Below are 16,767 nucleotides of genomic sequence, written 5' to 3' on the forward strand. Positions count from 1 at the left end.
GAAATTTTTAGGAATTAATACTATCAGAGTCGTACTGGACTTTTTATTTATATATTTCGCAATAAAAGTCTAAAACATTTTCAAAATAGAGTATATGTGCCAAATATATTATATGTTAAAGTTTTGTTTTTGACAAAAAAAAATTTTTTGGACTCTTTTTTTTAAATACCAAATCCAAAAGTTTCAATATTTTTCCTTTTGGTAAATACTATTGTGGTGCTATACTCCCTGAAAAGAAGTCTATCCATTTTTGAGTTTAACTACTCAATTGTTTTGGGGAATTTCCAAAAAAAAAAAATTAAGTAGTTCAACAAAAAAGTGGACCCTCTTTCTTTGAGGGAATGTAGTTTTTTATGTTAATAATATACTTTTTAATTTAAAAAAAATCAAAAGTATGTCGATTTATGGTGTCTATACACTAGAATCAATTTTCATAAACAAATTGCCTTTTTTTTATTTTGACGTTGCTTCCTACAATGATAGGGGAAAGTTTGGAGACGCCTTTAAAGAGAATAAAATTACATGTCAGATTTAAAAAAAAAATAGCAAAAAATATCTTGGCCTCTTCCCGAAATAGAGCACTTTAAAATTTTTGTCAAAAATCACAAGTGAAATATGAAGCGCGTCACGCCATCTTTGAGACTGTGTATCTTGGGCTAAGAAATTTTCCGATGTAAAAGAAAAAATATGTATATATTTATTAAACTTATGCAATTTAGAAAAAGTATGAAAATATCCTGGATTTACCTCAACTTGAAAAGAAAAAGTCAAAATGTGTGAAATAATGAGGGTTTTCTCTAGTTGGCTGGGTGCTCATTTTTCGTTTGAACCTCTATTTCGAGGCTAAAAAATAATCTGAGCAAAAAGTTGTATATGAACAAAAATGTAGCTAATAAAATTCTCTATCAAACCCATAAATAAGATTGTTAAGAACAGTTTTAGTTTTCGAGATATTCTTGATCAAAGTTGCTACAAATTTCGATTTTTACATGTTTTCTGACATTTATGGGACTACAGCGCCCCTGGTGTCGGTTGTACGAACTTCATCTGTTCAGAGGATTTATCGGACATCTAAAGGAGAACAAATTATTCCTTAGTGAGAAATAAATCGGTTCAGTAGATTCGGAGATATAGGCACCCAAGTATCAAAAAACGGAAAAAACCGTTTTTCGTAAATACCAGTCGCAAAATCCAAATGAAATCAAAATGATAAGTATTTTCGTAAATCATTTGACCCTAGCAATAGAAAAAGTAGCATGAGAACCCGGCGACAAAATCATCGTTGCACAGTGTAATGAATTTATAGAACATATATTTCATCGGTTACATCGTCCATTGTCGTATCTGTATTTATTTCGTATCTGCATTTGGTGCAAAGGGTTCAAGCTATGATACAGACGTCGCCTCTTGCATGAAATGCTAGCATAAAATAAATGCAGATACGACGACGGTCGATGCAACCAACGATTTATTATTATTAGTGAAGAGAACAAGGAAAGAGAAATCGTGTAACGCATTTTTTTTTAAATTTTTATTTTTGAATTTTAAAATTATTTTTAACATTCATAATTTTTTAATATTTCATTGCTTTAAAACTTTACACAGAACTGGTATGTACTTTTCTGTAAAATATTCCTATCACACAGAAAAAAGCGCTTCGAAAATTGAATTAATGAACCCTTTGAAATTTTTGTTTCCTCATTTGATACCGATTTTACCTGATAAGCACCTTGCCTATTGGGCTTCAAATTTTTCTTTCAAAGAAAGGTGTGATCAGAAAGAAAAGTGCCAAGTGAAGTGATAGACTGTTAAAAGTACAAAATTTGAGAAATGGAAAGTGAACCAGGAAGTCCATATTCACGTCGATATCCAAATCTTGATAAATTCACATTTGAGCTGCGCCAGAGAGATGAGGAAAGCCCCGAACTTGACCGTGAACAGCGATTTACTCTGCGTAGATCTTTTCAATCCGCACCCAATAGTCCATATTCCAAACGACGTGCCTCCCAGAGAAGTCTTCACGTTGAATTACAGGAAGTGAAAATGAGTGCAAAGGAAGAGGGTCAAATGGAAAATGGGATCAATTCGATATTGCCGGAAAATGAGAGTTTTAGCTGTGAAGATGAATTGGACACAGTTCAAGTTGAAGGAGAATCTCATCATTTGCCCGTTGAACTTGTCCGAAGGCCAAGTATGCAGAGTGTACGTCAGAGACGGGATCCTCTCTACCAAGGCACAAGGACAAAGCGCACTAGGAGGGTGATCTTCAGGAATGGCAAGAGGAATGTAACGTTTCACAATATTCCGCAAAGATCAGCTAGGTTCTTCAAGGATTTCGTCACAACTCTGGTAAGATGATTAAGGTTCTCGTTTAGGAAAGTGCCCTCAAAAGTTTGAGATCAATATAAAATTTAAAACTTAATACCTTGTGAATTTTTACCGCTAAAATTAGAATAATGGAAGAAGCGTCATACAATTATTTAATCAACAAATTTCATATCAAACTGATAGTGTTATCTTCTGTGATTAAAATTTGCAAAACGTGACTCGCTGTACGCAGAAAAAAATATCAGTGACTTAGCTTTAGGTTTAGAGTTTTAGACTATCTTAATTGAAAAGAAATATTAAGATTTTATTAGTTCCTCGCAATTTGAAACATGAGCCTGTACAATATTTATAATCGTTAACCTTTAATTGTGCATATAAGAAAAAAGAAAGATTAAATAGAAAGTGTTTATCTTTTTTGAACAGACATTGATTTTAAGGATATACTTCAGTCGAGATGTATTTTTTTGGAAAAAGTTTATATAGAACATCGAAGAGTAGGGTGGAATAACCGGCTATCGCCATGTTTAGGAAAAACAATAAATTCATTTAATCATAACTTTTGAATCCTTGTTACAAGTCAAATTTGACACAAAGTTACTTAGATGTATTGGCTCTAGATACGTGAAAACAATAATCCTAGAACATAACGCTGGACTACTTAAAAAACTGATTTTTATTAGTAATGCAAAAATAACCATTTCGTCGCCACTTTTTACCACTTTTCGCCAGTTTTGTAAAATTTGTAACCACTTCTCGCCACCCACTTGAAAAGAACCACGCTCGGTTATTTTAGGCAATGCTATGAAAAGAATACATTCACCATTTCTCTTTCCTTGTGATCACTTTATTATTACTCTCTTTAAATGATTTTTCTTCACTTTTATTTGAGAAATCAAATTATGGGGCTTTTACAGAAAGTAAACAATGCAGATTTGACAACTGAGAATGTACGAAGTGAAGTTAGCGTCGCCTATTGAAAAGATATGGCGACAGGTGGTAAAATCAATTCCAGAATATTACCACTTCTCGCCATGCCTCATTTTTATACAAAAATAATATAAAACGAAATATTAATTGACTAAATACAAATTTTATGTATTCCACAAGTGCAATTAAATATTCAATAGACAAATTATTTACCCAAATAGGTATTTTTGGCCTGATGAAAATTTGACGACGCTTAGTACATTTGGTAAGAGATGTTGGATTCGATGCACTTGCTTAAAATATTGCTCTAAAAAGTGATCAAAATCGTGAATCCAAAACGAATAATTATTATTTTTCGATTCTATGCGTAGAAGCAGAAACAATACAAAAAAATTGCGACTCATTTATTTCATAAATTGCGAAAAATAGCGATTTCAATGTAAGTGGCGAGAAGTGGGGCACTGGCGAGAACTGGTGATTCCACCCTACACGGTAAAAGTTTTGGACACTGACCAAAATATTGGAACAAGTTTTCCTTGGAACAATTTTTTTTTGAATTAATTTATACCTAGAGAACATATTTGTTTGTTCCAAAAAGTTTTCTGTACTGTTTTGTTACAAAATATAGTTACAAATTTGTTAGAGTTTGATTTTGGAACCGTTTTGATACGGTGGAATGTCTACAAATTTTGATTGATTTCGTTGATTTCGTTTGATACAAATTTGTTCCTGAAAGTTGAAATAGAATTTGTTGCACTTGGCTGTTTTGTTCCCTCTGTAAGAAACAAATTGGTACATTTTCTTTATAACAATATTATTCCTTCATCTGTAACATATTTATTCCAAAAATTTTCGGTGTCCGTGGATGAAGTAATTTTTGGAACGAAATTGTTACTCATATGCGGAATCTTTTTGTTCCCATTGTCGGGAACAAATTCGTGTAAAAGATTTCGTCTGACAATTAAGGCCTATACTTCAGTCGAGATGGATTTCGGTGGCGAAAGTTCATAAGGAACATTAAATAAAAATCAACTTAAGAGTGTTTTATACAGACGCGTGCATGACGAAATCATATACGAGTCCTGGCAGCAGGAGAGGAAGGGAATCTCGAATTTAAGAAATGAAAACATGTAGCACAAAAATTGCCAGAGATTTGAGGTCCTCCTCGATTCGTTGGTGACGGGTGACCGAGTGTGAGAGGAGGGATATGAATTTATACTAGACGAGCTATTTTTTGAAAGAAATTCGTTACTAATATTGGGTATCTTTTTGATTCTCCTAGAAGGTACAAATTTATTCCAAAAAATTTCGGTGTCCGTGGACGAGCTACTTTTTGGAAAAAAATCGTTACTAATATTGGGTACCTTTTTGTTCCTCCTAGAAGGTACGAATTTGTTCCAAAAATTATGGTGTCCGTGGGCGAGCTACAATTTGGAACAAATTCGTTACTAATATTGGGTATCTTTTTGAGTCTCATAAAATGAACAAGATTATGCCAAAAATTATGGTGTCCGTGGACGATCTAATTTTTGGAACAAATACGTGCCGAAATTTTTTACCGTGTGGATATATAGATAGATAGATATTTTATTATCATCAATGCTCTCTGGAGTAATGCGTTAAAAAATTTATAACAAAAAGACGAAAATTTGCAATTACTTTTTCTGCGGCCACCGCCGTCTTAGCGTTGTTACCAACCTACTCCGGAGTGAAAACGGTGGAAAACTCATTCTCAGTTGAGAATACTTTCACTAATTGAATATAAAATATTCTTGACTATGAAGATAACTATACATTCTTTTTGTAGATTGAGGAGCAGTGGCGCTATACTTTAGCTCTTTTCGCATTCACCTTCTTCTTCTGCTGGATCCTATTTGCCCTGCTTTGGTATTTAGTGGCGTATGCCCATGGAGATCTGAATTTGGATCCTGAGACAGGAGATCGTCTCGGAGATGGGGATCGTCCATGTATCGAGGCAGCCACGTGCATGGCATCTTTCTTGCTCTTCAGCATAGAGACCCAAGTTGGAATCGGTTTTGGGACGCGGTTTCCTACGGAAGAGTGTCCAGAGGCACTATTCCTCATGGTCGTGCAACTAATCCTCAGTGTAGCCATTGAGGGAGCAATGGTTGGCATAGTTTATGCGAAAATGGTAAGACCTACAAAGGCAAGCTGTAGCGAGCTCAAATTCAGTCGAAAAGCAGTGGTTTGCTGTTACGAAGGGAAACTCTGTCTTATGTTTCGCGTATGTGATACTCAAGAAAATCATGTTATTGGCACCACAATTAAAGCCTTTTGGCTGGAGGCACGGAAATCGCGCGAGGGTGAAAGTATAAATCAATTCCTGCACACGCTCGCCCTCGAAGACTGTGGACACCTCTTCCTTATCTGGCCAACGACTGTTGTTCATGTAATTGACGATACGAGTCCGCTGTATGATGTTTCAGCTCGGGATTTGCTCAATAAAAGATTTGAGATTGTCGTAACAATGACCGGTGGATGTAGATCAACAGGGCAACTCACCCAAACACGAACTTCCTACCTGTCCAGAGATATTCTATGGGGACACAAGTTTGTTCATCTTCTGACTTATAGTCACGAGAAGGAAGCCTATGTGGCGGATTATGAAAAATTCGATATGATCACCCAAATTGATACACCACTCTGCAGTGCAAGACGTTTGGAGGAGATCTTCACCGAAGTTGCTAATGCCATGCACCATGAGCACGACATGTTCGGAAGTCACAGTCACATCCGGCGAATAAGTGAAGGATCGTGGGAAGGTTCAGAAGAATCTGCACCAATCATGTTTGATGCCACAAGACCAGCACGACACAATTCGCATCCCGATTTGAAGAGTATCTGAATTAATTGTGAAATGAACTAATTACCTTCATTTAACACAATTCTTCTTTGGTAATTCACAACCGGCTTTAATTGCATGAGTTATTCACCAGACAAAAAGCGCTCTATTCATCGTTTCCCAACACTTTTGTGCAATTCAATTAAATAATTACTTTTATTTTCTTTTAAGTATTTGGTCTTGGTTGGTACTGATTGTGGACTTACTCAGTTGTTAATTATCCCAGCAATAGGTAAGTGTGAGGCTTCAAAAATTAGTCATTATCGCTATCGTGAAGATGATTATAGAGCTCAAGACATTCCTAGCGAGATTTTAAAAATATTCCAGAAATCTTCGTCAATTAAGAAAAATCAGTGAGATTAGTGAAGATTACTTTATTGAAGCAATGATTCTTTTGTTGCTCCAGCCAGCAGTGGAAAACAGAATAAATAAGCCAAGGTGTGATAAAATGTGCTACATACCCTATAAACAAGCTTTAGGGGGAAGTGGGGCACCTTTGAATTGTAGCAGCTTTGAAATTTCGCTTTTTTCTTACATTTTAAAATAGCAAACCAATTGTTAAGCTAAATTACATGATGATAACGTTGAATTCCATTTAAGAATAGAAGGCCCAATTTCAAAGCTGCCACAACTCAAAACTGATCCACTTCCCCCTATATGACCTAAAATCTTAAAATCACAATACGAAAAACTTGGGAAAAATAAAGAAAACTCTCAGTTGAAACCCAAAGAACTCGAGAACTCCTGCATCTTTCTCGATTACGTAATCTTTAGAAAAATAAAATAACATTTTTAATATTGAAAAATAGATATAACGCAAATAGGTATTAAAAAATATTTTTTAAATTTAAAAATAAAATATTTTTGTAGGATATCTCAAAAACGATTTCTAAATGCTTATTTCTCACAAATAAAATCAATTTCTCAAATAGAACCATCGAGCACGGAATCATTCCGTCAGTTAAATCAGCATTTGTCGTAAGTCTCTTTTGACAACTTTTCAGGAGACGAAATTTTCAGTTCAGCTTTATTTTTCTTAAAAATTAGCCCCGAATGCGATACTTTTAAGTCAAAATAATAAAAGTGGTACTAATAAACTGTAAGTTAACTCGAGAAAACCTTTATAAAATGATTTAAAAGTTGAAATATTGAGATATATGTTAGGAGAAACACAATAATATTTTATCATAACTTCCATCGTTTATAAAGCCGTAACTTCTGATGTATGAAAATCTTGGAAGTTACGACAATTTTCTTAAATGCATATCAATTTGAATTATTCTAGTGATAATAAGCGCCTTTATTTGACTAAATTAGTCAATTAAACTATTATCCCTTTCACTAAAAGCTTTTATTTCGTAACTTTTATTAAAATGATTTAATGTTGCATTATTCGTATTGTCTTTGGATATTTGGAAGATTTTGTGAACGTTTTAATGAGAAATATCACATTTTTGTTGCAAATTACAAGCCAAGCAAACGAGCAAAAGAAGTTACGGCAAATGCTGATTACTGAAAATGTTGTATGGAAATTTGTCGTAGCTTCCCCGAAAATGCAAGTAACGACAAATTCTGATAAATTTTTCTTAATAAAGGGCACACGATAATTTTCGTTTGAAATAATTTTTATTGGGCTTATAAAAGTTTCTTTTTCTCAAGTGCGTTTAATAAATAAAATTACGCTGATTCCAAATATGTATATATCCCAAAATCGCAAAAATGAACTTACGATAAATGCTGATTTAACTGACGATTTTTATTTTGGAATTTTGAGCTTTTTCTCAAAGTGAAAAAGAAGATTATGAAGAAGTCTTAGGGCACAAATAGATTCAGGCTGATCCTTGAGAATATCGCCTGTAAAATTTGGCAGTAAAGGACTAGAAAGGAAATTTATGCAAAGGACGTCTAATCGATGATACGAAATCCTCAGTGCATGACACATTTGGAAAAATATTTACTAACCAAATTTTACGGGCGAAATATTTTTGAGGATCAGTCTGAGTCGATTATAGCCCTTACACTTAAAGTACTTCTTTATTAGCTGAGATTCTTTACAATCTCAGTTTTTTCAGGTTTTTCTTTTCATTTGCGCATCTGAAACTTCTAAATTCTCATAATCCAAATAGAAATGATCCCGAATTGCCCATTTTATCCCTTCTATTCGTAAGATCTTGGAATCCAGGAGAAGTCTAAGCTGATCTTAACAGATTATGAACCGAAAATATTAAGAAAATTTGAAAACAAGTTGGACCACAAAACAAATTATAATCTACTAAAATATTTGAAAAATAAGTTTTAAAATACATATTTTGTAATCAAATAGGGTAAATTAAGCTAATTCAAAACCTGCTCCAATTGGAAATTTTTCGCTACTCCAAATGGAAACATCACTGTTTTCATGATAAATACAATACTAAATTACTATATTTATATATTTTCTATAGCACAGTTTCATTATTTAGTTAATTTTGCTCCAAATAAAGCGAAAATCTATTCATATTCACAAATTATTTCTCGGAAAAATTAAAAGTGTACCTTTTCACCATTGAATTGTTCATAAATCGACCATGTTTTCCAATGAAAAACACAATAAAATGACTGTTGTTTGTTTGTTTTGTTTAACATTTATGTAGGATTGTCCGTGGGTTGGAGCCACTGCACTGTCGAGAAAAAAGCTCCAGCTCCACTATCTTAAATTGTGAAGTAATATCAGTTCAGTCTAATTCTGAGTTACGTTAAGCTCCCTTGTTCATTTAATTAAACTTCAAGGCTGCTTATTACACCTCAAACTTTATAAAAATTTCCTTTATTTATGTCACAGTTCTGACTAATTTTAGTTAAATTAAGTGTTAATCTTTATTGTTAATGGTACGTGAAGATTTCAAATGAAATAATTACTTTATTTCGTGAACAAAAAGGGTTTTTCTAAAGTGTCTGCAAATGCTTCATTAGGAAACCCCGGGTATATGATTTTTTGGAGAGATTTTCTTTATTATTTTAGATGGGAAAGGAGAAAAGACCAGGAATAAGAACAAATCCTACCCTCAAGAGCAACTCAACAATGTTTTGGAAGCCTTTCGTCGCGGTTTCAGTTACATTGTTTGTCTCGAATTAGACCTTGTCTCCATTTGGATTAATTTGTTTCCAATAGAAGCATTTTATACTCGCGTATTTTTCTCGTATTTAAGAAGTTTTCAAATTATATTTAAAGAATTTTCACTAAACCGTAACATTCTAAAAGAGTCAAGGAGCAAATTTATGTAATTCTCTTCAGAAAAAATATGAATTTAATGTGTTGAATCTTCTGTGAAAGTTAAAGCGTCTGGAAATGGTTTTGAATTAGAACAATTACCCTACCATTATTTTAATCGCAACCAAATTAAAAAGACTTCAGCTACATAATGAAAGATCATAGGAGAAACTGGGGCAGTTGTAAACAAGGGGTAATTGCAAACACAAGTTCTAAAAGTGCCAATAGACGTTTATTCAACCTTAGTAATAAGTACGAAACAAAAAATAATTAGAAAAAAAAATAAAATAGCGAATATTTTAAAACTTAAACTCTCAGGTGTTTTCGAGAAAAATATGAAATACAGTGCCCGCTTTGTAATCCGGATAATTGGGAGACAAAATGACAGATGTCCGCTTCGTAATCCGGATGGATTTTTTGAATTTGTTCAACGTCTCCAAAATATAATACAAGATTTTTTTGTAGTATTAGCAATAAAAGTTTTAAAGAAGATTAAAAAGACATAATTAGTGAATTCTACGCTATTATACTTCATTTATTAAGCAAAAACATCACAGGATAATTCATTTTCATGGTAGAACAGACATGCATACATAACCTCAAAGGCATTTTAAATGTAACCGTCGAGAACTTGTCCGGATTACGGCGATCCGGATTAGAAAGCGGGCACTGTAGTAACCCTGGAACATATAGCATCTTTCTGGGCCAATAGATTAGATTACAACAGCTGTGTATTCTGAAAGAATCATTACTCAAAAATCACAAACTCATCAGATCATCACGACCATGAAACGAATATTATTTGAGTGCCTTATCAGAAAATCTTCAACTATGCTTGAGATTTTTCTCAAATTGTGGCTCTTCTATGCAAACAAGAGCTTTATTGCCAAATACAACTCTGGAGAATAGTGGGAAATTATTAAATTTGAAATGCTCAGTCCATCAATTAGTTTAGTTTGTGGTTGTCCGTCGAAGGTAGTGTTTGGGATTTTTTTGAGGCTCTCATGTTCTCCAAAAAATCCAATCGGATCTATGATAAAAGTGGCGGAAAAAATATTAAACAGAGAAATGTTTCGGAGAAATCAGCAAAGTTTTTGAAGGATTTTGCAACGACTTTAATTGAGGGACGATGGAGGTATACCCTGGTTGCATTCACAGCAACTTTTGTGGTATCATGGACAATCTTTGCTGTTCTGTGGATGCTGGTGGCTCAGGCACATGGGGACTTGGATTTTGATCCTGCGACAGGAGAACGATTGAGTGACGGTAAAAGCACATGTACCCACGGAGCAGAGGACTTTGCGGGTTTTTTCTTGCTCAGTGTAGAGGCTCAAGTGACGACAGGATATGGTGAAAAGTATCCCAGTGAAGACTGTCCAGAAGCCCTTTTTCTCCTAATGATCCAAATCCTGATTAGTGTTGTAATTGAGGGTGCAATGATTGGTGTCGTTTATGCTAAATTAACACGTCCTCCTCGACACTGTGGAGATCTTGTCTTCACACGCAACTGTGTTATCTGCCTCCGTGATGGTGTTCTGTACCTCCTATTTAGAATCTCTAATTTTGCCCAGCACCAAGAGATAAGTTCGCGAGTTGAGGTATTTCTCTGTGAGAAAAGTATTCCCTTTGAGGGAGAGACAGAAAATCACAAATTGGAACTGCTGAATGATGGAAAGATAACACTCTTCCTGCCTCATGATGTGTCTCATCCCATCACCGAAGGCAGTCCACTCTATGGATACTCAGCTGCTGATCTCTTACAGGCAAATTTTGAAATTCTCGTCACACTCACGGGAAGTTCCAAAGCAACTGGACAGATTACCCAAACTCGCACTTCCTACCTCCCCAGCGAAATCCTCTGGGGCTATCGCTTCAAGAACATCGTCCACTATGATCATGGACTGGAAACTTATGTGATTGAAAGTGATAAATTCAATAGCGTTACACGTGTAGATACACCCCTCTGCAGTGCTAAATACCTGCGTCACGTGAATGAGACTCTATGCAGCACCAAAGACTCAAATTTAAGAAGACGACACCGTAAGGATCATCAGGATACGGAAAAAATGTGCTGCAGCAAATACAGTCTGCAGATGGATATGCCAATCGCAGAGATTTCCCTGGACAGTGTCTTCAAGGAAAGCAAAAAGAGTCCTGATGAAGTAGTTTCACAATTTGAAACTCAATCCTGGGATGGATTTTTTGATACTCCCTCAAATGATAACGATATCGCATTTTAAGACGTGTTTTAGGGTTTTTATTATCCGCTTTGTCTCACCTTTATTGCAATTGTAAGAACTTCTTGTTCAGAAACTCTACAATCTCGGAAGAAGACCAAAGTCGATGTAGAATAGAAGATCTCTCTTGTAAGTCTATAATTTTCAATTATTCAAGAATTAATTATTCAGTTGTTAACTCTGTTATTTTCTACCCGATAATTCCATTGTGCGAATTACACGAAAGATTAGGATCGCATTCTATTAAACTTGATTTTGTTAAGTCGATGAAAAGAAAGATTAATAAAAGTGATTTTTGTTTTATATAATTTCTAATAAGAAAATATAATTATATTGAAAATTAAAAATATAACCAATATAACACTAAACTAATAAAAGACCTAAATTGAATATGTTATATTACTAATAACGGACTCAACAAGGCAAAGAAAATTCCAATCAGTCTATAGTCAACGGAAGCTGCAACAACTACCCAAAATTTTAAAATCATTTAATTTATGAGAAAAATTTTAACAATTAACTCCTTATTTGAGAAATTTTCGAACGAGTGTTAAAAAATTTATCAATTTAATTTTATATAGTGGTGACATAAAATTAATATGTTTTTCATAATATTGGTCAAAAAAAATTCTCAATGTATAAATTCTGTAAATCTGCATAAAGAATTTGATCTTAACCCTCTATCAGGTAAGACCGTCTCAAGACGGTCTTCACAAAAATCACATTTACTGCGATTACAAAGTTTTTATTTATTTAAAAGTGCATCCATTCTTTATTAGAGGGAAGTGGGGCATCTTTGAAAGTGGGGCAACTTTGAAATTGGAATTTTTCACCTACTTTTAAATAAAATTGAGCCTTATCGTGATATAATTTGGCTGCACAAACAGATTGAGAAGCTGAATTATATCACGACAAAGCTCAATTTTATTTAAAAATAGGTGAAAAATCCCTATTTCAAAGGTGCCCCACTTCCCCCTATAGCCCCACAGCTCAAAGTAGCCCCCCCTATTATAGGAATGATTTTAGATCAAATATTACTATTTATTCCCTAGGTAAATATAGTAAAAATGCTCTGACCGAATAGGTGTGATAGAAATAAATGTCGCTTTAGTATGAATAAAAGCATTTCATTGTAAGTTATATTATTGAAAGAGATATCAGAAAATTAGATTTCATTGTACGAAACCAAAATTCTAATTTATGTTTTCGAATATTTTTAAAGTTTGTCTATGCAGAGGTATTTCGCCCATATACGATTATAACCTTGATTCATTCCTATTAACGATTATTCAAAATAAAAAATTAAACAGATCAAAAGAATACTCAGCCAATTGGAGCAAGTCGGGCAAGTAGTAGGGGAGACTGGGGCAAAAAATCACAAATCGAAAACTTCAAAATTCAATATCTTCCAAAATAAAAAAAATATAGCGGATCAAAAATTTTTCCATAGATAGCCTCTATAGACCTTCAATGTCGTAAGTTTGAAATTTTAAAATTTTAAAATTCGATATCTTCCAAGGAAAAAGAGACCAAGGCTTCAAATTTTTATCACAGATTGCCTTCATGAACCTCAATAAACGTCAAAGGTTTTAAGGAATTCGAACAAGGAATTTAGAAAATAAAAAATATCGAAAGTTTTAGCCCTATTTTTGAAATATTTTCCTTACAGAAGATAACAATTATTACCTACTTATTTCCCAAAATTGATGCACTGGTGAATATTTCCTAAATAATTTGGATTCTTTGAATACGATTCCGCTATCTATTTTAGAATTTCACAAAGGTCCTTTTCTCCAGAAATCCTTTTATTAAAAATGACCACTTGGGGTAAAAAGTAACAAAAGGTATTGAGCAAAAAGTAACAAAAAGCGAAGCAATTTCTGATGTCTCACGGCGAAAAGAAACGTCATTACCATGTCTCGCCGCTTGTTTTTTGCATTGGTCAAACGATTTGCAGTCTTTTGTGTGTTTTTTTCTGAAATAGCTTGAAAAACGCTTTTCTCACTTTTCTAGCAGAGAAAACGGTGTTTTACAAAGGTGTAGATGAATAAATTTTCTATGAAAATATGTCCTCTAGGTATTTTTTTTCAAATTTACGGAAGCCCGTAATGAAGCGAATCAAAATGTGATAATACCCAATATTTGGTACTATTTGTCTCAGCATTTTTGAGAATGGTCACAAAATTACCTTTTTGTAATTTTGTATTTCCTTACAAAATAGAGGAAAATTACTTTCACAAAGTTGTAGAGCGGTAAATTTCCTATAAAACTGCGCTAATTAGAAATTTTTAAAGCGCTCGAGTAGCTTGTAAAAAAATAAAATATCCATTATGCGACTTTTTGCCCCAGTCTCCCCTATGGATTCGTTTGAAAGATCTTAAGCTTAAAAATCTTATTCTGGAGTCATTTCAAAAAGTTATCAAATAAATTTATTAACAACTAATTTATATCCCAAATTCAATTCTTGCTACATAATTTTGATAAAATTTTAAAGTGAAAAATGTTTATTATCCTGTGAACCTAAAAAATACGACATGTAAAAGAACATTACGTACAACTCGTACCCGTGAGCGCGATTCATTTTGTCATCATTTGGACCACTGCTAAACGACTTTCTTCCTCAAATAAAATTAATAATATAATAAATTTTTAGGGTATGAAGGAATGGGGCAGTTTTAGACAGGCATGACTTTCAAAAATATAAAATCTTGGAATAATAAATTAATTATGAGAATATGCTGTATATTTTTAAATAGCCAATAATCAAGAAAAACGAATTTAATTATCTTGAATATAATTCATAACGGGCACTCAATGGGTCAAGTAGTAGAGTACTCGCTCTATGATTCAAGCGTCCTACGTTCGAATCCTCTTAAGGTCACCAGGAATTTTTCTGGCGTTAAAGGTGTTCGGATTGCATCCAGTGAACTTCACTGCATTTGATTCCACGGGGCATGAGACTGACAACCTCATCTCTCGTATAAGAAAAAATAACAATGCATGTCTAGAAATCCTCTTGCGGGAAGGCCTAGTTCAGAGGCGTGCAAGAACCGTTGAAACCGAATAAACGTCAAATGAAACGTCAATGGTCAAAACGCTACCAGAACAAACTTATTTTGACGTTTATTCGGTTTCAACGGTTCTTGCACACCTCTGGCCTAGTTCTTTCATGGAATGTTGTGCCAGCATTATATTATAATTCATAAGAGTTTGATAAATTAGTCTTAAAACATATTTCAGCTGCCTGAAAATACCCCAGACTCTCCTACGGGACCAAAAACGCGAATTAGAGGCTAACACTAAACACAAGATATGTAATACAAAATAAATTGCAATTATCTTGAGAAAAATACAACTAGAAAAATTCTTTAAAATTCATTTGTTATTCAAAAACGTTTATATAATTTATAAAGCCAAAATACTTGAAATTGGCCCTCATTCCCCTACATTATCAAAATATATTTTAGAATGAAAGGTGTGCATTGTGAAAAGAATTATTATACACAAAAATCGCAGACTCAAAAGATCACCATGACCATGAAACGCATACTATTTGAATGTCTTATCAGAAAATCTTAAACTGAGCTTGAGATTTCTTTTAGAATTGTGGATCTTCTATGCAGACAAGACTTTTAATTACCAAAGACAAGTCAAGAGAAGAGTAAGAAATTGTGAAAGTGGAAAAATTGGTTTAGAATTGAAATTTGCTTATCGAAGACAATTTGAGAAATTTTGTTTTGGTTATCGTGATCCATATGATCCCCAAAAAATCCAATCGGATCTATGATAAAAGTGGCGGAAAAAATATTAAACAGAGAAATATTTCGGAGAAATCTGTAAAATTTCTCAAGGATTTTACAACGACTTTAATTGATGGTCAATGGAGATATACTCTGGCTGTATTTGCTGCGACTTTTGTAGTTTTATGGACATTCTTTGCTATTCTCTGGATGCTAATAGCTCAGGCACATGGAGACTTGGATTTTGATCCTGATACGGGAGAACGATTGAATGATGGTAAAACGACGTGCACCCACGGAGCAGAAGATTTTGTTGGTTTCTTCTTGTTCAGTGTAGAGGCTCAAGTGACAACAGGATATGGTGAAAGGTATCCTAATGAAAACTGTCCAGAGGCACTTTTTCTCCTCATGATCCAAATCTTAACCAGTGTTGTAATTGAGGGTGCAATGATTGGTGTCGTTTATGCTAAATTAACACGTCCTCCTCGACACTGTGGAGATCTTGTCTTCACACGCAACTGTGTTATCTGCCTCCGTGATGGTGTTCTGTACCTCCTATTTAGAATCTCTAATTTTGCCCAGCACCAAGAGATAAGTTCGCGAGTTGAGGTATTTCTCTGTGAGAAAAGTATTCCCTTTGAGGGAGAGACAGAAAATCACAAATTGGAACTGCTGAATGATGGAAAGATAACACTCTTCCTGCCTCATGATGTGTCTCATCCCATCACCGAAGGCAGTCCACTCTATGGATACTCAGCTGCTGATCTCTTACAGGCAAATTTTGAAATTCTCGTCACACTCACGGGAAGTTCCAAAGCAACTGGACAGATTACCCAAACTCGCACTTCCTACCTCCCCAGCGAAATCCTCTGGGGCTATCGCTTCAAGAACATCGTCCACTATGATCATGGACTGGAAACTTATGTGATTGAAAGTGATAAATTCAATAGCGTTACACGTGTAGATACACCCCTCTGCAGTGCTAAATACCTGCGTCACGTGAATGAGACTCTATGCAGCACCAAAGACTCAAAGTTAAGAAAGCGACACCATAAAGATCGATCGCAGATAGATATGCCAATCCCTGAGATTTCCCTGGACAGTGTCTTCAAGGAAAGCGAAGAGAGTCCTGATGAGGTAGTTTCGCAAACTGAAACTCAATCCTGGGACAATTTTTTTGATACACCCTCAAATGATAACGATATCGCATTTTAACACAGGGTTTTATTATCCGCTTTGTTTCATCTTTTTTGCAAAATAACCATCGATAATTTTTCAAGATATTTTAAAACAGTATAGAAACAGATCTCGGAAAGAGACCAATTTATAGCCGTACCGCTTATAAGATTAGAGCATTAGAGGAACTAAAGATTACTTTTACGACTCTTACATTTAGTATGAGCCTATAATTTCAAGCGCATT

At 34.3% G+C, this 16,767-nt stretch overlaps 3 protein-coding genes across 3 annotated transcripts; all 3 read left to right on the forward strand.

The window, feature by feature from the left end:
• Positions 1 to 1,376: 1,376 nt before the first annotated feature.
• Positions 1,377 to 6,277, forward strand: LOC129802440 (ATP-sensitive inward rectifier potassium channel 10-like). Its single transcript, XM_055848247.1, has 2 exons — positions 1,377 to 2,349; positions 5,063 to 6,277. The coding sequence occupies exons 1-2, from the start codon at positions 1,831 to 1,833 to the stop codon at positions 6,119 to 6,121; spliced, it is 1,578 nt and encodes a 525-aa protein (XP_055704222.1). The 5' UTR covers positions 1,377 to 1,830; the 3' UTR covers positions 6,122 to 6,277.
• Positions 6,278 to 10,053: 3,776 nt separating this feature from the next.
• Positions 10,054 to 11,995, forward strand: LOC129802448 (ATP-sensitive inward rectifier potassium channel 8-like). Its single transcript, XM_055848256.1, has one exon. It carries the CDS (start codon positions 10,373 to 10,375, stop codon positions 11,606 to 11,608), a length of 1,236 nt encoding a protein of 411 aa, XP_055704231.1. The 5' UTR covers positions 10,054 to 10,372; the 3' UTR covers positions 11,609 to 11,995.
• Positions 11,996 to 15,360: 3,365 nt separating this feature from the next.
• Positions 15,361 to 16,560, forward strand: LOC129801077 (ATP-sensitive inward rectifier potassium channel 8-like). Its single transcript, XM_055845836.1, has one exon. The coding sequence runs from the start codon at positions 15,361 to 15,363 to the stop codon at positions 16,558 to 16,560; it is 1,200 nt and encodes a 399-aa protein (XP_055701811.1).
• Positions 16,561 to 16,767: the final 207 nt, after the last annotated feature.

Source organism: Phlebotomus papatasi, chromosome 2, assembly GCF_024763615.1.
Source record: "Phlebotomus papatasi isolate M1 chromosome 2, Ppap_2.1, whole genome shotgun sequence".
Taxonomy (NCBI): domain Eukaryota; kingdom Metazoa; phylum Arthropoda; class Insecta; order Diptera; family Psychodidae; genus Phlebotomus; species Phlebotomus papatasi.

What these genes read in the sequence shown, in the direction of transcription:
- LOC129802440 (XM_055848247.1), top strand. Translation starts at nt 1,831, where the DNA reads ATGGAAAGTGAACCAGGAAGTCCATATTCACGTCGATATCCAAATCTT. An exon ending in AGGATTTCGTCACAACTCTG is followed by an intron (nt 2,350 to 5,062) that starts GTAAGATGATTA and finishes TTCTTTTTGTAG; the next exon opens with ATTGAGGAGCAGTGGCGCTA.
- LOC129802448 (XM_055848256.1), top strand. Translation starts at nt 10,373, where the DNA reads ATGTTCTCCAAAAAATCCAATCGGATCTATGATAAAAGTGGCGGAAAA.
- LOC129801077 (XM_055845836.1), top strand. Translation starts at nt 15,361, where the DNA reads ATGATCCCCAAAAAATCCAATCGGATCTATGATAAAAGTGGCGGAAAA.